Below are 26,195 nucleotides of genomic sequence, written 5' to 3'. Positions count from 1 at the left end.
GTGAGTGTTCCGGGCACCTGGAGGCTTGGATGATCCTGGGGCCATCAGGCCTCCACCAGAGGGAAGGTTATAGAGCTCTGCTGGCTGTTTCCACAGGCAGGCAGGAGAAAGGCTGGACAGTCCCCCTCCCATTTCCATTTCTAATTTTATTAATTTGGATATTCTCTCTCTGCCTTTTAGCTAATTTGATAAGGGTTTGTCAGTCTAATTTTCTCAAAGAACCAGCTTTGTTTTATTTATTCTTTGTACTGTTTTGTTTGTTTTTTAATTAATTAATTTGTATATGAATGTTGAATCTGCATGTGCACCTGCATGCCAGCAGAGGGCATCAGATCACATTATAGATAATTGTGAGCCACCATGTGGGTGCTGGGAATTGAACGCAGGACCTCTGGAAGAGCAGATAGTGATCTTAACCACTGAGCCATCCCCTGTTTGTTTTGTTTTTTAATGGATTCAATTCCATAGTTTGTTTCTTCCTGACTACTCCATTGGGTGTGATTGTTTTCGTTCTACAGCTCTCAGGTATGCTTTTCACCTACAGACACAGCTTCTAAACTTCCCTCTTACCTGGCAGTCTATTGCTGAGTTTTAAAACATAGATAATCTTTTCTTTCGAAACATGCATAACTTACCAAAACTTCTTGTGAGGAATGAAGTAATTTGAAAAGACAACTATTGAGAACCCACTGCATATAAGACGCGGTGAGGGAGGCCATCTCAGATCTGAAGAACTTTAAGAACATCAGAAATTGTTGTTGTGAAGAAGAGATGGCTGAGTGGAAAAGAGTGCTTGTTGCTCTTGGAGAGAACTCAGGTTCAAGAGCCAGTATCTGCATGGTATCTCGTGGCTCTTCATAACCCCAGTTTCAGGGGGTCTAACAGGCAAGCATGTAGCGCATACACGTGCATCCAGACAAAACATTCATACATATAAAATAAGAGGGCACTTGCTTTCATGGACCTAACTTGGGAGGCTGGAGCCAGAGACCAGAAATTCAAGGCCAAGACTATATAGGGAGTTTGAGCACACCCTGGCCTACATGAGACTTTGTCTGAGAAAAAAAAATTTATTTTCATGTTTTTCCTTCATTTTCTGTGTACCAGTACAAGTAAATAAATTTCATCTTAGGTAAGATTTTTGTATAACATTGGCTTTCCTGGGCCATACTGGCCAGGAGAAGAAATCAAAGAACAAGAATGTCAATAAAGGCAGCAGCTAAGCTCACGTTTTGAACTGCTTTATTTGTTCATGTCATTGGGTGTTGTGATGGTCAATATTCATTGTCAAACTGTCTAAGTTTAAAATGGTCTGAGAGATATTCATCTAGGTATCTCTGTGAAGTACATCTTCCAATGGAATGAACTAGAGAAGACCCATCCTGAAGTGGGTGGGGCAATCATAAGAAGTGGGGACCCAGACTGAATAAAATAGGAAAGGAGGGAGAGCCAGGTGTGCAACAGAATTAATCTCCTCTCTGCTTCCTCCTCGAAGATACTCTGTGGCCAGTGTGGTGATTTGAATGTGAGTTCCAAGAGCTCATTTACCTCATTGCTTGGTTCCCAGTTAATTGAACTGTTTAGGGAAGTGTTAGTAGGTGTGGCCCTGCTTAGAAGGTGTGTCACTGGGAGTGGGTTTTGATGTTTGAAAAGTCCATACCAGGCCCAGTCTCTCTCTTGCTGTCTCCAACTTGTGGATCAGATATATACGCTCTCAGCCATTGCTTCAGTGGCATGCCCGCCGGTCTGCCACGGTGCTCTCTACCACGATAGTCACAGACTTTACCTTTAGAAATTGTAAGCAAGCCACCAGTTAAATGCTTTCTTTTAGAATTTTCCTTGCTCACGGTGTCTCTTTATAGCAATAGAAATGTTGCTTTGACAACCAGTCATCTCACAGTCACGCCACCACGCTTCCCCACCACAGCCCACTCAGTTCATGAGCCAAGATAAAGACGTCTTGCCTTTGGTTGGTTTAGTCAGATATTTGGCCACACCAAGAAGGAAAGTACAAAATACAGAACTTGGTACTGAGAAGTCATGACATTCCTTTGACGACCTGGGTTGTGGGTAATCGGTGTGTGAGAGTTTGGACCTGTGAGTAGAGAAGCACTTGATTGACATGGACAGAACATAATGGGCTATTATGACAGGGCGGCACTATTTTAGAATAATGACAGAGATGTAGATAGTAGAATCCTGTATAAAGAGGCTTCATAGGGGAATGAAGATTTTCTTGGGCTATTCATAATATATTATTAGAAAAAAATCTGAGTTCTTTAGGTTCATGTCCTGATATTTTAGCTGGACTGAATTCAAAAGTAATGAACTAAATTTCCTTGGTGAACTTGATCCTTTGGTAGAGCAAATCTCGAACAATCAGGCTGTGGCTTGGTTATTGTTCACAAATTATTCAGGTATGTACTGAAGATTCAAAGTAGAAATATAAAGTAGAAGAGAAATGTGCTAAGTGTCATAAGATGACCCAACATTAGAAATTATGCAAGCTGAAGAAATTTGATGCAAACATTGCATAACCTTTGGACATCCTAATGCCAATTGTTCAGAAAATACAAATGTAAAAAGGCGTAATGGAGAGCTGTTATTTCTAGAGGAGAGCGCCTTACGTTGTGGTTTGTGTTGCTGACTGGAGCGTGTTACTAGGAAGCTATTACTCTAGGTCTCCCTCTGAAGACTTCCCTTCTACCATTGCGATCTAAAGGATACCTAGCACAGACCCAGGTGAGGAGCACTGTTGATTTGGTGAGCAACTGGACATGGGGCTAGGGAAAGGCGGATGAGAAGCTGAGGGCTGATAGAAGTAAAGGAGGGGGAAAAGGAAGGATTGATGGAGGGATAAGGCAGACAGGGAGGGAGGGAGGGAGGAGGGAACAAGAGAGGCAGGGCATGGTGGGGAGGACAGTGCAGCAGGCTGTGCTGTAGTGGGGGTCAGCTCAGCAGCCTGGGCTTCCTTAGTTAAGCCACAGTGCCCACCACTGCCCTGCTCCTTCTTTACACAGTACTCTTACCACCCTTCCCAGGCCAGTTGTGTCCCTGTGAGAACATGTTCTGTAATGCCTGATGCTTGAGGACCTGGTGGAGGTAGGGGCTGTACGCGTGCAGACTTTTTCAAGTGGGAGAGTTTCTCTACAGTAAAGTCCACCTTCCAATAAGTCTCCTGTCTGCTCGTCCCTTGCACACTCTCTCAGCCTCAGCTTCCACAGGGTTGCCTGTGCTGGCTTCTACTTCTATGTGGAGATTCTGTTTTCTTTCCTCTTTGTGTTCTTCTGGGTCTCATCTCCCAGAAGTGTCCCCAAGAGCAGCTGCTCTTTCAGACACTCCTAGCACCAGGGCATGCCTGGAGAACCTATCCACTTTTGCTATATATTACAGCTTTATTGATGTATGCATGTGTCAGACACCACACTTGGTGGCACATTCCTTTAATCCCAGAACTTGGACGTAAGATGCATATGGATCTCTGTGTTTGAGTCCAGCCTGGTCTACAGAGAGAGTTCCAGGTCAGCCACAGCTATACAAAGAAACCATGTCTTGGGGAAAAAAAGGATACACACATATGTGTATGTATGATATATGTATGTACCATTAATTATAGATGACCATCGATTTCTGATAGAGCAAGAATGGGTATGTTGGGAGGTGTGGAGAGGGGAAATTATGTAATTATAATCTCAAAAAATAGAGATACTTTGCCTGTAGTACCATTGTTGCCTCTTTAGGGTTCAGGTTAATGGACTGGCATAGTCTCCACCTTGAACTGGTTCCCCCCTTGGGTGATCTGTGTGACTGTGTTTCCCCACTCCACTGTCAGCAGTGTTCTGAGAACCCCAGCTAGACGCAGGTAGATAAGTGTCTGATCCTTCGTATCTGCCAATGGATGTTTTCTAAAGATGCCTAATCTGTTGTTTGAGAAAATATTTGTTACCCACAAGACCAAATGGCAGGAGACTGAAGGGGTGTTTTGCTGCAGTTTAGAGGTTTCAGCTAGGGTTTCCATAGATGTCAACTGGCCCAACTTGTTCAAGGGTCCGTGTTCAAGAGTTCAAGGGTTCAAGTTGTGCCTTGATGATATCAGTCAAGATTACACAAGGGAGGAGGACATGTCTTCATAGCCCAGCATAATCCCTTCATCTGGGAATTGAGCTCAGGACCTTCGTATTACTCAGTCTCACTACCCTAGCCTTGAGATGTGAGCCAGTACAGCTGTCTGGGTACTGGCTCCCAGAATTTCTGATCATACCTAACAATTTCCTCAGGGCCATTGGTGTTGAGGGTACTTATCTATCACAAGCCAAGTTCTGGGCCCTTGTCGGACTAGAAACGTGAGGACTGGACCGTGGATATCTTGCCTACACTAGTGTCTTCACCAGTGCTGCCTGCTTCAAAGACTGCATCAACAAAGCCAGCGACTCAGCTTCCAGAATGTTTGTTCATCTTTGCCTCGTTAAGTAAGCACACTTGTTCTGGAGGAGTTGGTGGCAAGTTGCTGGGTGCATCATCCTGGCTTCTACTGCCATTTCTCCTTACAACTCCAGAGGAGCTGTGTAGTATGATGCTTTCCTCTTTTTAAGAAAAGCAACATTCTTGCCAAGTTTAAAAATACTCATGCTGTAGATAGGGAAGGGAGGGGGGCCCTTGAACTCAGGAGGAAATGAAAAAGTCACAAAGTCTTGAATAACAACAACAACAAAAAACTGGAAGAGTCTAGAGGGCAGAATTATAAGTAAAAATGCAGTATTATAAGTAAACACTTGCGGGGGGACAGAATGACCAAGCAACTGTCAGAAAGGAAGACATTCCGAGTGTGGAGCTGCCTGCAAGATGCTCACACAGTTGTTCAAGGTGCTCAAGAGTTGCAGTGTTATGATTTACCCTCGGTTGCCTGGGCTTTCTAGCGACCCAGATGCTGCTGATTTATCCTGTCCCGTGATCTCAATAATCTGAAGGAAAAAAGCCAGTGGCTTTCCAAACAAGGATTTATTCCATTTTTTCCCTCAAGGATTTATTCAATTTTTTCCCTATCATTGGCTCCCTTTCTGGAATTACCTGACAAATGCCCCAACCAACTACCTGGACACCCAAAGACACCTAGAAAATTCCCTAAAGATAAGACTCAAATACGCTTAATTTTGTACATTTTGTACTGGTCTGTGTGCCATCTCTTGTACTCTGGAACCCCCACCAACCCTTAGATACAACTTGGATCTTAAGTGCCACCTTATCTGGACTGGTGGTTTGCAATGTGTCCGATCAGGTGCTGCCTGGCACCTGGCTCCCTGATTTTGACTTTGATCTGTGTGACTTAGTGGGTAACTTATGGGACTTGGCTCAGAATCCGTACCCAGGGACCCCTGCCCTAGTCTATCATGGGGTTGTAGATTAATAGAAAATAATACAGGATCAAGATACGATAGATATATTTCTTCAATGTTACCAAATATTCTTTAACTAGACAATATGTATGTAAACCTTGTCTATTGGTTTCATAATTGTTCTTACTGTATTACTATATTTAAAAAATGGCCATTTTATATACATAAAATAGGGGGATTGTTGGGGTATGGTCTGGTGATTTGTATTTCTTAACTGATTGCCCCCTGGGTGTCTTACTGCAGGCCATCACATACCCCAAGTATTGTTGTTTAACTTTCCCTCCCTGTTTGACTAAAAAAATAAGTCAAACGATTCTGCCTAAAAATGGGCAAGCTTAGATGCAGGCAGAGTCGACAGCCTAACTCTGCCAAGAGAGGGTAAGCAAGTCCTCAATAGTTCCTGCCTTGCAAATATGTCTGTAAGAGATATTGTGCTAGAAGGCCGTAGAAGATTCTCCAATGTTATACAGAGTGCTAGGTGACGTTTCAGGCAGTAAACTGTCTCATTTTGGAAGCTGCTAACCTGCACTTCTGGTTCACTCAGGTATCTAAGTTTTATCCCTTTTCAAGTCTCTATGGGGTTGAAGACCAGATAGTTTAGTCTTACAGTTAATCTTAGTTGGTTAGGGATTAAGAGGTTTTTAGATTAATATAGATGCTATAAGTTAATAGAGATGAGACATGATAGATTATTGATTTTCATTCAGAAATTCAGGCCAGACAAGATAGGAAAGAGGCTTTCTTCAAGTTTGACAAATACAAACAGCCAAATCACTATGAATGTAACATTTATATAACCCATGATTGTCTCATGGCTCTTCCTGCTGTATGTAGTTTATTTATTCATGTGTAATAATATAAGTGTATATGTTAAAATTAATTTAAAAAATAAAGAACCAGGAAAAAAAAGCCAACACCTGGGCAGGGCTGGTGGAAGGTAGGTGTGGCAAAGGTTCATGGGCTTGGAGAGAGAAGGATCTTGGGAAAGAGAAGCACATAGGTACCAGAGGAGGAGAAGGAAGAGGATCACCAGGATAGAAAAGAGCCACGTGGGCCCAGAGGAGGAACTCTAAAGTTCCACATGAAAGACCTGGCCCAGGTGAACAACCTGAGCAAGTATTTTGGGATTTTGGATGCAAGGTAGCCCAAATGAAAATTATTAGCAGCAGATGCCGATGGGATGGAAGCTTAGGTGGTAATACCCGCCATGCCCCAGGTGACAAGGCTACTCTAGAATATATCAGATGTCCAGAATGTCCCATTGACATGAGTATGTTCAGTCTGCCCTTCCAGAGTGCTCCTGCCTCAGGGAGTGCCAAGGCTTTCAGAGGAGGTGCAGTTTCTACCTGACATCCAAATGTAGGGGAGCAAGTGAAGAGAACCTGATCTGCCCCTAAGCTCAAGCAACAAGGGGCCAGGAAGGACCTTGGAGACTCTGAGGCAGTGCACGTCGCTTGGGGGAGGGCTCTTTTTCCTTTGCTCTCCACCCATCTGCTTCTGCTGGTCTTCTGCTTCTGAATCATTGGATCAGATGCAGCATTGTCAATGAACAACCCCACTAATGAGAGCATGCCAGGACAGTAGAACACACTGTTTCCAAAAACAAGCATTATTGGAGGATGAACTCCTGGGTTTCCTGTCCTTACTGTCCATTCCCTGAGCCTCCCTCAGTGTGGGCATGTCCATGCCAGGAACATGCTTCTCCTGACATCCCATGTTGTGATGAACTCAATGCAGGTTCATAGAGAAGAATATACATACATACAACATTCTTCATATGGTACCTGGACCAGGAAGTCTCTGAAGAGAGTTGAACTATTCATGCTCATTGAAAATGTCACCTACTGTGTGTGCTATTGGGACTACAAACTTTGCATCCTGTTATTGGGGCACACTGATGCACTAGCACCATTTTTGTATATTGACTGTCATTCAATTTATGCCACAGTCTCTTGATCTTGTTTCAGGGCGCAGGAGACCCAAATAGTATCTTCATGTCCCATATTGGGGTTCTTTTTTGGAAGTTCCTCCAGAGTTAGCTTCCTGCCCAATATGAGGACAGTGTTCTGCAGTAACAGCCCAAAGCATCCGGGAGCATCCACTGGGTGGTTAGTGCTCCATAGATACTGTCTGTGTTCCATGAGCATGGAGGTTCCATGCATAGTGTGAAGCAGGAACCATTGCTCTAGGTGCCAAAGGCCCATTGTAGAGGATGAGGACAACTGAGCCTTCTGTCTGTGCACAGGGTACCACACACACACAGAGGCTGGTTTTCAAAAACAGACAAACTTGTATTCTCATGCACAGAAACAAATTCATGTGTCCACACACTCTCTTTCACACGCACATACACATGCTTGTACAAACATACATACACACTTGCTCTGCCCAAATTGCATGCACTTATAAAAACTTTTTTTTCTGAGACAGTGTGTCTCTGTGTAGACCTAATTGTTCTAGAACTCACTCTGTAGACCAGGCTAGCCTTTGATCAGAGATTTCCTGGCCTCTGCCTCCCAGGTGTTGGGATTAACTGCCATGTGCAGCACCAACACCTTGGAACAAAAAGATTTAAAGAGAAAAATTAGAGGAGAAAAATGTGTTCCCAATTACTTCCTGATATTTCCATGTGTAGATGGACATTTTGGCTGTCTGTGTTTTCTACAATTCAACAACTTTTAAAATAGTTCAGTGACAATTCAGGCATGATGGCCGCCTTTAATCCCAGCACTTGGGAGGCAGAGGCAGGTGGATTTCTGTCAGTTCAAAGGAACTTTGGTCTAAGAAGAGAGTACCAGGACAGTTAGGGTGGTACACTGAGAAATTCTATCATGAAAAACCGAAAAACAAACAAACAAACAAACCAAAAGGAAAAAAAAAAACATTAATGCTGACTTACCTCAACCTCTTGCTTCACTTTACTATTTTCCTTTTTCTGACTTCGACACTGTTGTTCAGTTTCTGCTTTTTCCAGAAGAAGAGCATCCAAGCATTCAGTTAGTGCCTGTTTTGGAATGACATGATTTGTCTTACTTAGGGGTAGAGCAAACAGTCTATTCATACAGATCTTACTTTCTATGTTAGTCTTTCATCGTTACATCTGAGAATTCAATATTTACATGAAACATGAAAAACAAAGGTAAAATCATATACCATCTACTTTCTACGTTTTAACTATAATGTACTTATTTATAAAATATACAAACCTGTTTCTTAGAGTTAAGTAACAACAACAGCAACAATAACAAACACAGACCAAATCAGAAATAGTAGAATATTATGAGGTGTAGTGTCCTGTGTCTGGGTTGCATGGTGTTGGAAGCCCCAAATAAGCAGTTTCACAGATTCTGGGAGGGAAGCATTAAAAACACCAGAATTTGCTCTCTGAGCACCAGAAACTCCACTCCTGCATGCACTGTCCCCTCTCAGTCAGATTCAGACCATGCTAACTCCTTTCCAGAAGCTCTGGAGGAATTTCTGCATTCTGCTTGATGTGTGCACAGGTGATGTTCTCAGTGGCCTCAGTCCCATTTCTTGCTCTTTTGCAGACATATCTAAAGGGATGAGAGTCAAAGTAAATCACACTTTTGAACGAGGTTTCACTAGAATGTGGCATGGGGGAAAAAACCAGAGTATTAAAAGGGAACAAACTAGATTCCTCTCTCTCTCTCTCTCTCTCTCTCTCTCTGTGTGTGTGTGTGTGTGTGTGTTTATGTCTACATACAGATTCATCCATTTCTCTACACATTTCATGATGTCCTTGTATTTAATAGCTGCATAGTATTCTGTTGTGGAAATGTACCATATTCTCTTTAGCCATTCTTCGGTTAAATGACATTTAGATTGTTTCCAGTGTCTGGCCATTGCAAATAAAGGTGCTACAAGCATAGTTGAGCAAGTGTCCTTACTGTATAGTGGAGCATCTTTTGGGTATATACAAGGAGTGGTGTAGCTGGGTCTTGAGGTAGATCTATTTGTAATTTTCTCAGAAACATACAGATTCTCAGAGTGGTTGTACAAGTTTGCACTTGCACTAGCTATGAAAGAGTGCTCTCCTTTCTAAACTATGCTGCCATCATCTGTTGCTTGAATTTATGATTCTAGTCAACCTGGTGGGTGTAAAATGGACTCTTAGAGTTGTTTTGACTTGCATTTTCCTGGTGACTAAGGACATTGACCATTTCTTTAAGTGTTTACCAGCCATTAGGAATTCTTCTGTTGATAATTCTCTGCTGTATTGGCATGTTTGGGAATGTTATAATGAAATTGCTATATTTACTATCTCATAATGCATGTTTTAAAAGAAGAAAATAGAAAACACATTAAAAAGAATAAAAGAGTTTAAAGGACAAATTTGCCTGATAATGAAGAAAAATAAGACATACACAAATCAAACCTCAAACCAAAACAAACAACACCCCCCAAAACAAAATAAAACCCAATAACAACAAAAATCAAACCAAACCAAACCAAAAACCTTGATAATATAAACATAGAACAGCAAACTTAAACTCTTGGAAACAAAACCAACAAGCTAGGTAACACATTCATTATACCAATGTAGAGTAGATTTGAGATTCAAAGTCTGTCAGAGCCAATTTTAAGTCCAACTGCTCTGTAGGCAACCAACAGCTGCTCCAAGATACAAAAACAGTACAATGCAGGCAGTACCTCCTATGGACTAGTTGCTAGCCTTCCTCACAATGCCTCCTTGTGATGTCATCACAAGCAACCAGCAAATCATGGCTTGTCGGAAATTAGCATTTTTTTTCTCAGTCTCTGTACCAGTACTGGTGATACTGTCACCAAATTCCAGGCCAGAGTCGGCTCTAGGGAGGAAGAGTTTATTTGTGCACAGGCTTTCAAGAGACACAGAAGCCGTGGTTTGGGGAGCATCTTGTGCCTTAGATGACTGGGTAGTTAGGTGGCTTTTGGTACTGCTGTAGAAGCACTCTGTCCCTTAGAGACAGTTCCTCCAGCTGAGCTCCACCTCCACGTGTCCCCCAAATGCCCATCCTAGAAACCAAGTGCTCAAAACACTTGATATACCTTTTTTTTTTTTTAAGCCCTGTGGCACTTTGTATGAGAACTGTCTCCTACAGTCTTGGGAATTTGAACACATGTATGACGGAGCCTGCTCTGACTAAGTCGAACAGCACCTAGATCAGGGAGAGAGGATAAGAAGTAATAGAAGAACAGAAATAAGATACAGAGACAGAAACAAAGGATAGAGTGAGAAGTTTTGCAGTCAATACCGCAGGAGCCGGCTTTGAACTCATGACCTTAGGCTTGTTAGATGAGTGCTCTACCGCTGTCATCCCACTTCCTTGGGTGCCAGAACAATCAACTCTCAGCCCAGAGGCCAAAGTGTACTTTGTCTGAAAAGCTGAAGACATCAAGCATATACTTGAAAGAACATCTTGTTTAATCGCAGTCTCAGCAATTCATATGATTCTTATGCCAGAGCAGAGAGCATGAGAGCAACGCCATGGACAGAGTGCCTTTGCAAACGCTCCCAACACACATACTAGCCAGGGGAGCAAGTCTGTCACTGGTTTGTCCTTGAGAGGAATAGGTAGGCCTAGTCTCTCTCTCTCTCTCTCTCTCTCTCTCTCTCTCTCTCTCTCTCTCTCTCTCTCTGCTTCCTGCTTGAGTTTGAGAATGCAATGGTCCCAGGAGTCTGCTTTTGTCTTCAAGATTCCAGCTAGCTGTCATGCCTCTGCCCCACCAACATGGGCTCTTGTCCCTCCAAAGATTAAGCCATATGTGCTTTCTTTTCCTCTTAAGATCCTATGTTTATGAATTCTTATCCCCCCAAGCAGCATAGTAACCACTACACTCACCCTTAGCAAAGAAGGCTGCTAACCATGCTCACCCTGTTGGCCAGAAGTCAAGGCAGATTCACTGCTGTCACTCAGTCATATATTGACTGTGTCTCTCCCACCCACCTGGTCCAGAGAAACAATGAGGCATGCAAGTAGCTTTAATTCCACATCCCACCCTCTCTCATGTAGCATAGGTGTCATAGGAACCAAACCTGCTTCCTGGTGCCACATGACCTCCTCTTCCCAAAGAAGCCTTGAGGTCCATGGAGACCTCTTTTGTCTAATGGGAATGAAACTGTCTCCTTCACACTCCCACTGAGTTGACATCATTACTAAAGACTTCTGCCTAAAGTAGGATCTCTCCTAGTATCACAGTCCCTCTATGTCTCTCATCTGTACCCTTCTCCCTCACTAAAATCCAAACTGACGCAACAAGGAGAGATAAAAGGATCAGTGAAAAACTTAAGAGCCCAAGTAGTAAAACTAGGCAACACAATCTCAAAGAACCAATGGATGAACAAAACCTTGTATTGTGGTCTTGGAAATCCCCAGATGAATCCAGCAATCTGGAGAAGTGACAGCAACGATCCACAAATATTCCAGTAGTCCAAAACACTGAGGGAAGAGACTCTTTCAAGCTCTCTTCATAAACACGGCTTACCCTTACTCTCTAACCAAGTAAAAACGACTTGAAAACAGCCAAGTATCTGACAATGTCTTTGACTACCAACATGAGGAAATCCTTACTGACAGTACCAGATTCTTGACTTCATATCCAATGACACATTAAAAAAAAAATCTTCGTTAACAAGATGCTTACACTAGGAACAGAAAGATAATCACACACACACACACACACACACACACACACACACACACACACACACCACATTGACAAAAATATATATAATACATACATGACATCAATGGAGGGTTGTCAGCAATGACAAAGAGTGACACACCATTGCCAGGGACAGACATTTCGACTACAAACATGCCAATTCCACAAACACCGCTATCATTTTTGTCTACCACAGGCCGTATTTAGGCATTGGGATGGATTTTGTATACTGGGATATACTGGTCACATGAAATGGGCAGGGAAATGAAATAAAGCAGGTGAATATGACCACAGTGCACTGCAGGCAGGAAAGGCAAGTCATGATCAAACTCCTCAGTCTCTACATACACATCTTACCATTTACAACAAACAAGAACAAAGCTAACATTCACTAAGAAGCAAGTCTGGTAACTGGAAAGTCTCAATGAAGGAGTAGAAAATACAGCCAAAATTTCCAGTCCAAAATGAATATTGTCAAAATATTCAGCCAATAGCTGTCAAACACCAAAACCAAACTTAAAAGCTGGGAAACCAACTCACTATGTCGAGGTCCAATAGGTTTGAAAGGTTCAAGTCTTTGCGAATCATTTGAGTCAACTGCTCCTCCACCAAACTGCTTGTCTGTAGTAAAAGGACAAAACCCAGCTCACAGCAGGGCCTTTTAATGGACATGTATCTAGCATGGGTCACAATGACTACTTGTGATGTCATATACAATGGACCAATCAAGGCCCAGAAAAACCCACAGCAGGAGTGGAGGGGTTAGGGGATGAGGGTGGGGGTATGAGGGGTAGGGGGTTGTTTGTTTGTTTAGTTGGTTGGGTTTTTTGTGTTTGTTTTCTCTTACATTCTTTCCTGAACAATCACACTAATTTATCACATGGCGGTGATCGAAGAGCTGGGACTGCTTTACTTATGAGAAAACAGCTTAGTTAACCTCAGAGTTAACAGGGCATAGAGCAACATAATGGGGACAACTCATGAAATGGATGTTAGGGGTGTAATGCAGGGTACATGCTTTGTTCCTTGGTTTCTGCTTCCTTTCTGGATTTTCAGAGAGTGTGGTGGCTGGGTGTTGCCTGTTTTCCTGACCTGCTCAGCTGGTGTGTTCACAGGGAATGCCTGCTGGTGTTGGAGGCTGGGATACTGGGATGAATTAGGGGAAGGAAGGTTGGAGGAGAATGGGGTCAGAGAAGTGAGACCACAGCATGTTGTCTGCGATGGAGCTTGGGATAAGACTAGGCATTGGATCACAGAAGGAGTTGGAAAGGTGTGATCTGCCTTTTGCCCAGGGATGAGCAGCCCTTCGGTTAGCAGAGGTGCCTGCTGGATCTGGAATCTGGGACAGAGCAACAGGTGGAAGGGAAAGGTTATAAGGAAGAGATCTTTGGGATTCATGGAGCAGAAGGGCCAGGGAAGGCTGCCATGAGTGCTCAGCTTTAGAGCTGGGGATGAGACTGGGAGACTGGGTCTGGGGAGACAGAGAGCGAGACACTTTTTTTGTTTTAACCTAAGTCAGACAAATCATATCATTCCAAAACAGGTACTAACTGAACGGTTGGATGCTCTTCTTCTGGAAAAAGCAGAAACTGAACAACAGTGTCTATGTCTGAAAAAGGAAAATATTAAAGTGAAGCAAGAACTTGAGGTAAGTCAGCATTAATGTTCTTGTGTTTCTTTTATTTCCTTCTTTTTTCTTTTCAGTTTTTCAAGACAGAGTTTCTCTCTGTAGCCTTAGCTGTCCTGGAGTCGTTTTGTAGACTGGTTTCAAACTCACAGACATCCTCATATAGTTATGCAGAGATAGACTAATATTTTATTTTTGCATTGTTTAATGTTTTTATAGCAATATCATTCTTTAATAAAAGTCTTAAGATTTTGAGTTTTTCCCAACTCTAAACACTATTATCTGTTCAGTTTTAGGACATTTAGTAGCACATTGTTACTTTTTTGTCTGTAAAATTTTACCTTATTTTTTTCTAAATTGTCTTTCTAATCTGTTCAGGGGATACAAATTGAAGCTTTTAAACTTACATAATTAAAAAAATAAATAAATAAACTTACATAATTTATTACTTTTAAAAAGATAGTTAAATACAGAAGTTTCCTAGTTGTTAGTTACTTTACATAATAGATTTTTGTATTGATGATAATAGTTGTACTTAGTGAGGCAAACCTTAAACAAAACTGTTGAAATCTAGATGTTATAATTCTCTAGGTATGTTTTGGTCATCTCTTTTTCCATTTAGTTAACCTTTTAGTGAACATAGAGATTTCTTTCATCTTCAAGTATTTATTTGTGCTTATATTTTTATAATAGGATTCTGTAACTAAGCTAGAAGATATGAAGAAAGAGTTTGAGCAATCACATAGAAACTATGAAAAAGAACTTGAAAGCTTTAAAAATGAATTGATGGCAGTGCAGTCAGAGCACAGTAAAGAAAAAGCCATTTTACAAAGAGAGCTGGAAGATGCAGGAAATAAACAATTAGAGCTGTTAGAACAGCTTAAATCTCAGAGTGACTCTGAAGACAATGTTAAAAAACTACAAGAAGAGATTCAGAACATTACGGCGGTATTTGAAGAACAAAGATTATATCTAAAAAAGCAGGTAGAAGCTACCGACAAGGAAAAACATGAAGAGATTATTCATCTTCAAAAAGTCATTGAGGAAAACACTGAGCACTACCAAAAAGATATTAATACTCTTCAAGAAGAGATTTTGCAGCTGCACACTACTCACAGAGACAAAGTTAATGAACTGATGTCTCAAATGGAAATATCAGCTAAAGAACATGAGGCAGAAATAAATAAGCTAAAAGAGAATAAAGTGCTACAGGGTGGGGCAAGTGAGACCATTCAGGAGAAACCCCAATGTGAGTCAGAAAACTTAAATGAATGCAGCTCAGAGGCAAGCCAGGAAAGTCACAATTGCTCTGTGCCCTCACAGGAAGACCCTTGTGCAGAACAAGCAGTATATGATAAAGTCAGACAACTGGAAGATTCCTTAAAAGAACTGGAATCTCAGCACAGCATCTTAAAAGATGAGGTGACTTACATGAATAATCTCAAGTTAAAACTTGAAATGGATGCCCAACATATAAAGGATGAGTTTTTCCATGAGCGAGAAGACTTGGAGTTTAAAATTAATGAGCTTCTGCTAGCTAGAGAAGAACAAGGCTATGTAGTAGACAAATTAAAATACGAGCGAGAAGACTTAAACAGACAGCTTTGCTGTGCTGTGGAACAACATAACAAGGAAATACAGCGTCTTCAGGACAACCATCAGAAAGAAATTTCTGAACTAAGTGAGACACTTATGTCAGACTCAGAAAAAGAGAAGTTAGCATTAATGTTTGAAATACAGGGTCTTAAGGAACAGTGTGAAAATCTACACCATGAAAAGCAAGAAGCTATGCTAAATTATGAGAGTTTACGAGAGATGATGGAAATTTTGCAAACAGAACTGGGAGAATCTGCTGGAAAAATAAGTCAAGAGTTTGAAACAATGAAGCAACAGCAAGCATCTGACGTTCATGAGCTTCAGCAGAAGCTGAGGACTGCTTTCAATGAAAAAGATGCTCTCCTTGAAACTGTGAATCGCCTCCGAGGAGAAAATGAAAAGTTATTATCTCAACAAGAATTAGTACCAGAACTTGAAGGCACCATAAAGAACCTTCAGGCAGACAATAGCATGCACTTAGCCAGTCTTGGCCAAAAAGATACAATGTTACGGGAGTTAGAGGCAAAGATACATTCTCTTGCTGAAGAAAAAGGTGATTTTGTAAGTAAACTAAAAATTTCCCATGAAGAGATAAATGATCTCCATCAGAAATGGGAAGAGGAGCAGAGACTGACTCTGGAACTCAGGGAAGCAGCAGCGCAAACTGCCCAGCACAACAGTGAACTGAGACAAAGAGTAACTGAGTTAACAGGGAAACTAGATGAAATAGTAAGAGAAAAGAGTCAAAATGATCAAAGCGTCATGGTTCAAATGAAAACTATGACTGAAGACCAAGAAGCACTACCCAGTCGTCTAAGGCACAGGATGCTCCCCAAACCACAGCTTCCATGTCTCTTGAAAGCCTGTGCACAAATAAACCCTTCCTCCTTAGAGCCGACTCTGGCCTGGAATTTGGTGACAACCATGAGAAAAATAACCAGAGTCCTTGTAGTGGTTCAGAATCTGAGGGGGGAAAAAAAAAAGGCTGATTTCCGACAAGTCATGATTTGCTGGTTGCTTGTGATGACATCACAAGGAGGCATTGTGAGGAACGCTAGCAACTAGTCCATAGGAGGCACTGCCTGCATTGTACTGTTTTTTGTAACTTAGAGTAGCTGTTGGTTGCCTACAGAGTAGTTGGACTTAAAATTGGCCCTGATAGACTTTGAATCTCAAATCTATTCTATGTTGGTATAATGGATGTGTTACCCGGTTTGTTGGTTTTGCTTCCAGGAGTTTAAGTTTGCTATTCCATGTCTATATTATGGGGTTTTTGTTTTTTTGTTTTTTGCTTTTGGTCTGAGGTTTGATTTGTGTATGTCTTATTTTTCTTCATTATCAGGCAAAATTCTCCTTGAAACTCATTTATTCTTTTTAATTTGGTTCCTATTTTCTTCTGTTAAAACGTGTGTTAAGAGATAGCAATTTCATTATGATATTCCCTAACATGGCAATACAGCACTTTGTGGGTACTCTCCTGATCTAGTTCACTTCCTCCACCCCATCCCTGTAACTAGTCCTCATCTACAAATGTTTATTACCCACTTTGCTCATGAGAAAAGGAAAAATATGTCATGTTTCTGTTTGTGAAACTTTCTTTTTATATAAAACTAATTCTACTGCCAGCTACTTTGCTTATAACACAGCAGATCAATCGTCACTGTTTGAGGATGGATTATTTCTCAGACATTGAATGTATGCTGTGCTATTACTAGTCAGTTTGATAACTCAGTTTACACTTTGTGGTTTTTACTCTGGCTGTTGGTTGTATTTCTATGGTGGTCTGAGGCATCATGGTGGAGTTGCGGATACTTCAGATTTCGTGATGTAGAATTCATAGTTATTAACTTCCCCCCTAGATCTATATTTTTCTTTCTATAGAACCCTGTGTTCCTGGAATTTCCCACAAAATGAAGTACTTGGAACTGAGTTGAACATCATGGCCAGACACTTGGGAGACGGCATCCTTCAGAAGGATTTCAGGATCTTAACCTCCCTAGGTTGTGGTGCATTCTGGGAGGTGATGCTTGCCTGCCACCTTCCCTCCCAGGCACCTGTGGCTGTGAAGACCCTTGAGGAGCACAAGGCTCTGGCTGACCTCAGCTCTACAGCAGACATCCTTCAATCTTAGGAACACAGGAACAAAGGTCAATTTTTTCATGTCATTGACACACGGACACCGACCTACGTTGTCACGGAGTATGTTGCAGGAAAAAACCCGGGACATGTGCCTAAAGGGAGATGGGCTGTGTAAAGGAGGAGGAGGCCAGACCTATTTGCCAACAGGTTGTGTCAGCTGTTTATTTCCCCCACCAAAGACATATCTCACATCATGATAGTAAATTAGAGATTATTCTTATCGATGGGGCTGGCAAGATCAAGCTTTGTGACTTGGGTACGGCAACTCACCTTGCACAGGGGCCAGATGTTGGTGGAGGTCTGTGGCTCCGTGCTCTATTTGGCTCCAGAGATTCTGGCAAGGAAGCCCTCTGATCGGCTGGGAGGTGACATGTGGAGCTTGGGGATTGTCCTCTATGTCCTGGTCACGGGGCACTTTCCATATACAGAAACCACCCCTGAGGATCTGCACAGGGTCATCACTCCCACAGAGTGTCCTACCCCCTGCCATTTGTCAAAACCCCGCCATATACTCATTGCTTGATTGCTCACGGTACCGACCTGACTGACACAGGTTTACAATATGTCAGCTCACTGAAAGACCTTGGCTGAGCTACATTCACAAGCCTGTACTGCCCGACTCCACACAAATTCTTCCCAGGGTCGTGGAGACCATGTGTAACATCGGCTATACCTTCGATGACATTGTATCGTCCCTGACACACAGATGACAGAATAGTAGAACAGTCGCAATCAATATTCTCAAACAGCAAATGAGTGGTGGGGACGGCCACCAGCAAGGTGAGAAGCCCTGGATTCACACAATCCCTGCAGCTGCATTCTACTTTTTTTTTTCTTTTAAACTTAGTCTCTTTACAGCCTGATTTTCTACCCATCTCTACTCTCCTCCCAGCCCCACACTCATGTCCAACTCATCCAATGCCCCCTTCTCTTAATCCTTAGAGAAAGGGGGGCCCCCAGGAAGTATCAACCCACCCTGTCACCTCAAGTCCCAGCAGGACTAAGCACATGCTCTCCCACTGGGGGCTGACAGGGCAGCCCAGCTAGAGGAAACAGGAACAGTGGCAGGCAGCAGAGCTGGAGACAGCCCCTAGAGCCATTGTTAGGGGACCCACATGTTGGCCACGCTGCAATCTGCTACCTATGTGTAGGTGGTCTAGGCCCAGTTCATGCACGTTCTTTGTGAGCCCCCATGGGCACAGGTTATTTGACTCTGGGGGTCTTCTTGTGGTGCCTTTGACCCCTCTGGCTCCCTCTCTCCTTCCCAGTCTAACTCTGGAGGAACTTCCGAGCAGAACCCCAACATGGGACATGAAGATACTATCTGGGTCTGCTCTGCCCTGAGACATGATCAAGAGACCTGCAGGGAAGTCTAGTCCGAGGCCCTATCTCAAAAAGTCATTAGTTTCAGGAAAGATCCTGTTACCCAAGGGGCAGCCAATTAGAGAAAATGGCAGCTAGGCTGGAAACCTTATCTTGGCCTGGCCATCTGCTCTTGTCACCCATAGATGGTTTGGTATTTCATCTTGTGGTTAAACGTTCATGACATAAAAATGTGGTCTACTGACCACCTGGCTATGGGCCAATCATAAACCTTCCCATGTAACTGCTTTGTTGTCCACCAATCAGGTTTTAGATTACCTAACTCCTGCTGGAATTCCCCTTTTTACTCATAAAAAGGCCTGTAAGCCAACATCCAAGGTTGCCATTTTGTAAAGTGCCTGACCCCTGCATACAAGAATGTTGCCTTCACAAAATAAAAGCACTCTTGTTGATAGCATTTGTGAGCGCTAGTCTTCTTGTGGAAATTTCAGACTTAACAGTGCCAAGGATTGCACAAAAAGTTTCCTTGTCACATTTCAAAGCTCCTTCTGTGGGCTCAGTGGAAACTAGACTAGCTTGTTGCCATGGCCAGATCCTGGGATCCACCAATATTATCTGAACTCTTTGACCCTGTAGTCATATGTGGTTGGACTTCTAGTTTAACTGACTGCCCTGCCCCACTCCTTGTTTATTTTCTCAGTACTTTTCCATGTTATGAATTCATATAGTTGTATCCCTCTCTAGGAAGCACCTAAAATGTCTTTTATTTATCACTGATGCCCAGACTTATCTGCTTCCGGCCATCGCTCAACTCTTTCCTCTGTTACTCAGTCACAAATGGTAGTCCATGGTGCTTCAATCTTGAGTTTGTTTGTTTTTCATTTTATGAGACAGGGTTTCTCTGTGTGGCCTTGGCTGTCCTAGAACCCCTTTGTAGACCAATCTGGCCTCAAACTCACAGCAATCCACCTGCCTCTGCCTCCTGAGTGCTGGGCTATCCTGAATTTATAGAGCCCATGAAGCTGCTGATCTACGAGAAGGAAGGGGGCTAAGCACAGCATGATAGAGGAGGCTGGTTTTCAAATACAAAGACCTTTATTACTGTTGGAGTCAAAAAATAGTCTGGTCAAGAGACTAAACTTTCTGACTTGAGTGGTGACCTAACGTTCCAGATAAGCTGGTTCAAACATTTTGACTAAGGGACCACCCCTAGGAAAGCTGACCCATCTTAGGTCACAATAAAGAGACAAGGAGTCATTTAATGAGAATGTACCTTTCCCCCTTCCAGAATCCCCACCCCTGCTGCAGAAGCTTAAGGGCCACAGCCACGTAAGAGGTTTAAATCTGCCCACTTATCTCTGTTTGTTTGATGAAACAGGTAACAAATAAGGTTATCCTTGAGCTCTTGACCTGGAGTCCACCTAGTGTAAGATGGTCTAGAACCCCCCCCCCCCAGGAAAAATGATGACCTCCCTCTAGGGCCATTCCTTCCCTTGCATCTTCCCAGGATTACATTGACTTAGTGTGTTGTGAAGTAGTTACATCTGTCTTCAGTCAGTGAGAGAAATGCAGGTTCTGAAATAGTTCAACCTGTAGCCAGTCAGTGAGAGAAATGCCGTTTCTGACAGGAAAGGGTCCTATATTTAAGATTTAAGAGGGTGATGCCAGGTGACATTCACTTTAGGTAACTTCTGAGAGTGTATTACTCTTAACTCTAAATTCTCTCTCTTAAAGCTATTAGACATCACATAAAACTTATTGTAAGCTATTTCGGTTAATTTGGTTTTAGCTTTAGGAATGTGCTCTCACTTCTTCAACTCTTCCTGTTATGTTGATCTGACTGAATCTCCTTGGGGCCTGGAACCAGCTGTCTGCTGGGAGCGTTTGCAGTAGCTTTTGTAATGGTCTTCCTTTGCTTTCTCCTGTTGATAAGGCATTAAAAGGTTAATGGATCATTGTATCATTACTCTAAAACTGTACCTCACCTATGGGGAACTCAAATTTGAAGGGAAAAGTAGAGGGGAAAAAACAAATGACTTCACATGGTTCTGTATATAAGCAAACCTCTATCAAATGAATGATTTCTATTTTTTCTTGATTAAAAAAATCTGATTTTTATATCATTTAGTCACTTAACTGTCTTGAGGGCTCCAGGGATTCCTTGTGTCACATTAATTCAGGAAAGTCACGTCTACTGCTGTGCTTTGGTGAAGGACATAGCTGTCTTTTTGAAGAGGTGTTAGATTGTTCTTTTTTTATGTTGTTGCTTTATGAAGGTGTTAAAAAATGCTACTCTAAAAGATAAGACTGGGAAATTGTTTAGTTAAATCGTGCGTGACAGGTGCCTATGAATTCTTCACACACATTACTGTTTCACTGTAATGTGCCATCATCCTGAATAGATTACACTTCAAATGCCTAAGTGTTTATACAGGATAATGCAGCAACATTATGGGATGGGTTTGGGCAGCCCTCTCCTCCAATGTCTGACAGCATCAAATGCTTCAATGCACACTCTGATTTTATTACTCCTTCATTTCCCTGGACCAGCAGAAAGGGAATTTAAGACAAAGTCGAACAATGAGGGCAACAATCTTCATTCAGGTCTGAGGGCTAAGTTAGTGTTAGAAAATGGCTAACTTTTTGTCTTTGCACTTTGAGTACAGAAATATTAAATATGCTTGATAGGAAATATAATAGTTAAAGAGCACAGCACTAAAACCTGAGGGTGGGAGAAGTTTTCCCAGAATATATAACGACATGCTAATAGTTTCTTGTGGGCATATGGAGATGTCTTTTGATATGGCAGCACATTTACTTCTGCATTGAAGCGTTTCTCAACTATCAAAGTGAATTCATTAGAGGTTTAACTTTACCTCACAGGAAAAAATATCCCCTATTATCAGTGTCTACAGTACTGGACCTTCATGGTATTTGTGAGATCTTAGAGTAATGGTGAAAAGTTTTGTCCCAGTTCACCACATAAAAGACACATGCTAGACTACCTTTAGATACCCTAAACTTTTGTATATCAATTAATTCAACACATCAAATTTACACCTAAGATGAAGTCACTGAGAGGCAAATGACTGAAAGATACCCTTTAATTAGTACCACTTCATTGAAAGGATATTGAGGTGAAATTCATACAAACAAAATGGACTATCTAAAGTACAAATTGTATTTATTTTTCTTTTAAGAGTATAATTTGAAAATTCCATACATGAATATAGTGTTTTAATCAAATCCACCCCCTACTTCATACTCTACAATAACTCCTACTGTATATAACCCCTGCAATTTTCCTTCCCAATATTATATGCCCTTTTAAAAATCTGCTGAGTTCCCTTAATGTTGCCAGTTGGTGCATGGTTACATAACCATTCACCGGAACAAGGACAGCTTATTAGGGGCCACATCCAAAACAAAACAAACAAAAATCCGACTCTCCTTCCTCTAGCAGTCATCAACTGCCAATAGCTCCTCAGCTATGAGTAAGAGTTTACGAGCACCTCTGCTGGGGTTTTGGTTGACAGGCCTTGTGCACGTAGTCACAGCCATTGTGAGTTCATCTATGCCACCCCTGTAATGACCACAATACACTAGTTTTCACAGTAGCCTTCCACTATCTCTGGGTCCGACAGCCTTGTTTTCCACTTCTCTGGGTTGATACCTGAATCTTGGGGTGGGGCGCGGGGAGATATGGTATAACTATTCTAGTGATGGCTGATCACTTCATAGTTTTGTGTTCTCTGCATGTTGAGTAGTTGTGAGTCTCTGTTTATTGCCACTAACTGCAAAGAGAAGGTTCTCTGATAAGGGTTGAAAATGCACTAATCTGTGGGAAGAAAGATAAGAATTTGGTGAGAGCTGTATCTACATAGTAGAAAAATAATCTGTTCTCCCTTAATCCCTATGACCCAGCTAGCCACAGTTTGGTTTCCAGCCCTGCCCCCCACAGTTAACAATAACAGTAATGAGTTCAATTTTGTAGAGTGGGATTTAAATCCTATAATAAAGTGACTGGTTACGCCCATGACATTCATGCAACTGTTGCGCCAATGGACATATCCTGGTAGGCTTTCGTCATTGTAGTTCACAGGGTTCACAGCTGGGTAAGACTGTTTTCTTCCATGGAACTATGAATAGCATCTTCTAGCACTGGGAAAGCCAGCCTCTAAAGATGAAGCTTCCAGTACCCGATTGATTTACCCACGCCATGTGACTTAGATATGTGGTATCTACACCAATAAGATCTCACTAAGCTACGGTGTTTGAGAGAGAATATCCCTTGTATTTCCTAGTTGGCAGAACTGTTTGGGAAGACACAGGAGGTGTGGTGTTCTCAGAGGAGGCAGGCTTAGGGGGTTCAAAAACCTATGTCATTTCCACTTCTCGCTCCTTCCCTCTCCATCATCACCCCGCCCCTCTGCTTTGTGCTTGTAGATTTGCTGTGAACTCTCATATACTGATCCACGGCCATGTTAGCCTGCCTGTTGCCATGCTCCTGTCTTGGTCTCCAATCTTCTGGAACTGTGAACCCCCAAATTAAACGCTTTCCTTTATAAGGTGCCTTGGTCATGGTGTTTTGGCATAGCAATAGATAAGACAGGCTATGAGACTCAAAGCTAAAGAGCTCAGAAAATATTTGGTGATGTCATCAACTCGCTTCTATTATTTACACTTATAAGCTTATGGATCATTGAACAGTTTGTGTAGAAGCAGAAAGTGTGTATAACTTTTCAGAGTGAAGATTATATTTCATCATCTGAATTCAAAGTAACCATATACAGTTTTAAAATTAAGTAGGTCCCAAAGCTGATTCTGTAAATTAATGGTGTGGTCCTCAAGCAACTTTAGTATCTAATGAATATGTCCAGGTTTTGGATAAAACTATCAATGGTTTCTATGTTTTTTCTTTGAGCCACTGAGGGGAAAAAACTTAGAATTCACTAAAAGGACTTAAAAATATTGCTTCGCATTCCAGCAGGGAAATCAGGATGATGCTACTCAGAGAAAGGGCTGCACTGACTTTCCACAGTCTCTTCTACTATTGTCATCTGCTCTTCTTGTAATGGGATTGGGAGGGTTGGCTGACTCGTCACATTTGACTATGTGGAACAGGCCTCAGGGAATGATATTCTGACAAGGCATATTCTATATGGTGCTATATTCTATATAGTTCAGCCACCTCTATTTGATAGCTAAACAAGGAAAGCTGGTGTTCTACCCTTCTTATGACTCAGCAGAATTTCCACACTGTGCTGATATGTATATATAATATATGTGCATTATGTCATGTCATATATAATACTCACATGTGTATGGTGTTCATAATATATGGTTGATTATTTTATTTTCTTCTGTCTCAACTTTTAAAATAAAGTTTATTTTTCTGGTGCATTTAAATATTTGATATTTCATTAACATCTGTGAAAATTTTACAAATGATTTCTTAAGTTGTTTTTAATTCAAGTAAAAATGTTTTCCTCAGGGAAGAGCATAACAATGGTTGTCCAATGCCAACTGGTCATCCCTGAAAACATACAAGTAACAGTATATGGACAAAGCAGTTTATATTTAGGACCAGACACACACACACATGCACACGCACACGCACACGCACGTGTGCATACCATAACAATTAGTGATAAAAGAGGCCATGAATTTAAAGGAGAGCAGGAAGGGGTATATGGGAGGGCTTAGAGAAAGGAAAGGGAAACGAGAAATGTAATTATAATCTCAAAAAAAAAAAAAAAAAAAGACAGTGGAGTGCTAGGAGCAATCGCATGCTGGATTGGCAGAAGCAAGCAAGTAAGCTTCCTGGAGGCAGCACATTTATTTTTGTACTGCTGACAAATGGGTGTATCCCTGCTTTTGGCAAAGCCTCAAGGATATTGCCTCAAGACTGCTTATCGTTGCTATATTGTGTAAAAGGAGCTTTTATTCTCCTGGCTCAACTGTTGTCTGGGAGGCTTACTGCCTCCTTCTGCTAAACCAGGGCTAGTCCTGGAAGCTTCTAGGCTCTGTACAATCTAACCTAGGCCTAGAATGTTCTCAGCTTCTGAGGCTTACTGCTTAAGAAGCTCGCCCTTACTTGTTCCTTCTGAGCTCTGGGCTGGCTGGTTCAACTCAGCTGTTCTGGCTCGCACTCTTCTCTCAGCTGAGTTATTTAATATGGCTTCTCTAGGCCCTGAATTGCTCTGCTTAGCCTCAAACTAACTCAGCAATCTGCACTAATCGTTTGGCTTCTCATTTTCTGGCTTATTCTGTCTTCATCTGAGTTCTCTCTCTGCAACCTACCTCTCTATTACTGTCCTGGTAAAAGCTGTCTCCTCACTCTGTAAAACCACCTCTTAAATAGTTTCCCTTTCCTCTCTCTTCTCGTGAGAGTTGGGCATATCCTATTTTGTCAAATCTCTGATTCGTTACCTTTTCTACCACTCAGTTAGACATCATTTTTAAACATGGGTGCTTCCTTCTACAAACTAACTTTACCTTCATTTGGGATGAAAGGTGTGTATCACCACAATTGGATCTAAGCTTTTCTTTACCTGATACTTACTCTATACCAGGCTGGCCTTGAACTCAGATCTGTTTGCCTTTGTCTCCTGGATTAAAGGTATGTTTGTATTCCAGCCAGATCACAGAGACCTAGACAGTCTTTGGATGTTATCTCTTGCCAGCTGGATCATAAAGACCTAGAAGGTCTTTGGATGTGATCTCTTGCCAGAACAGTCATGTTCTGAATTAACATTTCTCTAAATACTGTCTGTCCATGCTTGTCTGGTCTATCTGGCATGGCGGAGACCTTCATTCCCTATTGGCTCACTCTGTTGGGCAGATTTCCTGCATACTGTTTTGGAGATGTGCACTCATGACATAGTGCTGTTTAGATGAACTGATGATTTCATAATCCATGATGATGATTTTAAGGAATTTCTGACTGATTCAAGTAATTTAAAAACCCTCCTGCTAGGAACTCCATATGTCAAGCACTTGATTTACACCAAGAGGTAACACAAACATGAAACAAATTTATGATCAAGGAAATACATTCATTCTAGATTTAGTCCAAGGATAAAGCCCGGGTATATAGCACAATAAAAACCATATGAATATAGAAACAAAGAATAAATGGTTAGCTATATGAGACAAGACAGACACCTGTTTCTTGGCAAAACCTAGACATTAAAAACTCTTGCTTTGAACACATAACATAGATGTGAAATAAGAAAAAGATAAAAGCTTCTGCTTTGAACTCATAAGGAGCATAAAGATAAAACTACTGCTTTAAACTTACAACAAACAAAAGCATCTAGTTAGATATAGTCCTAACAAGAGAACTTAGAATCAATAGTCCTACTGTAACTCCCTTTTTATGTAACGATTGTACCTATTTTTGAATGAGGTATTTTTTAACCATACATAGAGTGTAATGATTAAAAAAT

At 41.7% G+C, this 26,195-nt stretch overlaps 2 protein-coding genes across 6 annotated transcripts in view; one reads left to right on the top strand and one right to left on the bottom strand.

Annotated features, from left to right (window-relative positions):
• The window catches only part of GCC2 (GRIP and coiled-coil domain containing 2), a 70,235-nt gene extending 52,259 nt beyond the window's left edge, over positions 1-17,976 (bottom strand). Inside the window, exons 1-3 of one of the 2 annotated variants that reach the window (XM_084753559.1) lie at positions 17,692-17,976; positions 8,835-8,947; positions 8,293-8,397 (exon numbers count right to left, since the gene is read on the bottom strand). In XM_084753559.1, the coding sequence (XP_084609685.1) occupies positions 8,293-8,397; positions 8,835-8,947; positions 17,692-17,911 (438 nt within the window). In that variant the 5' untranslated portion in view covers positions 17,912-17,976. Of the gene's footprint in view, positions 1-8,292; positions 8,398-8,834; positions 8,948-12,599; positions 12,680-17,691 lie in introns of those variants that run through there. The other variant, XM_084753560.1, reaches the window with a different exon arrangement.
• Positions 12,870-16,362, top strand: LOC311581390 (GRIP and coiled-coil domain-containing protein 2-like). Of its 4 annotated transcripts, none has more exons than XM_084753568.1 (3): positions 12,870-13,069; positions 13,603-13,707; positions 14,380-16,362. In XM_084753568.1, the coding sequence occupies exon 3, from the start codon at positions 14,404-14,406 to the stop codon at positions 16,345-16,347; it is 1,944 nt and encodes a 647-aa protein (XP_084609694.1). In that variant the 5' UTR covers positions 12,870-13,069; positions 13,603-13,707; positions 14,380-14,403; the 3' UTR covers positions 16,348-16,362. The 4 variants fall into 4 exon arrangements, with proteins under 4 accessions (XP_084609694.1, XP_084609692.1, XP_084609695.1 ...); XM_084753566.1 differs by having other exon boundaries at positions 12,870-13,329; XM_084753569.1 differs by lacking the exon at positions 12,870-13,069 and adding an exon at positions 13,211-13,378.
• Positions 17,977-26,195: the final 8,219 nt, after the last annotated feature.

The sequence above is a fragment of the Acomys minous genome, assembly GCF_964271855.1.
Source record: "Acomys minous genome assembly, chromosome: 13".
In the NCBI taxonomy this organism is placed as follows: Eukaryota; Metazoa; Chordata; class Mammalia; order Rodentia; family Muridae; genus Acomys; species Acomys minous.
The sequence above is the reverse complement of the archived record's forward strand: the minus strand, read 5'-3'. Positions and strand labels throughout refer to the sequence as shown.

Coding starts and splice junctions, on each gene's coding strand:
- LOC311581390 (XM_084753566.1), top strand. CDS start 13,027: ATGGGGACAACTCATGAAATGGATGTTAGGGGTGTAATGCAGGGTACA. Junction 13,330..13,602: donor TCACAGAAGGAGTTGGAAAG/GTGTGATCTGCC, acceptor ATTCCAAAACAG/GTACTAACTGAACGGTTGGA. Junction 13,708..14,379: donor AAGTGAAGCAAGAACTTGAG/GTAAGTCAGCAT, acceptor TTTTTATAATAG/GATTCTGTAACTAAGCTAGA.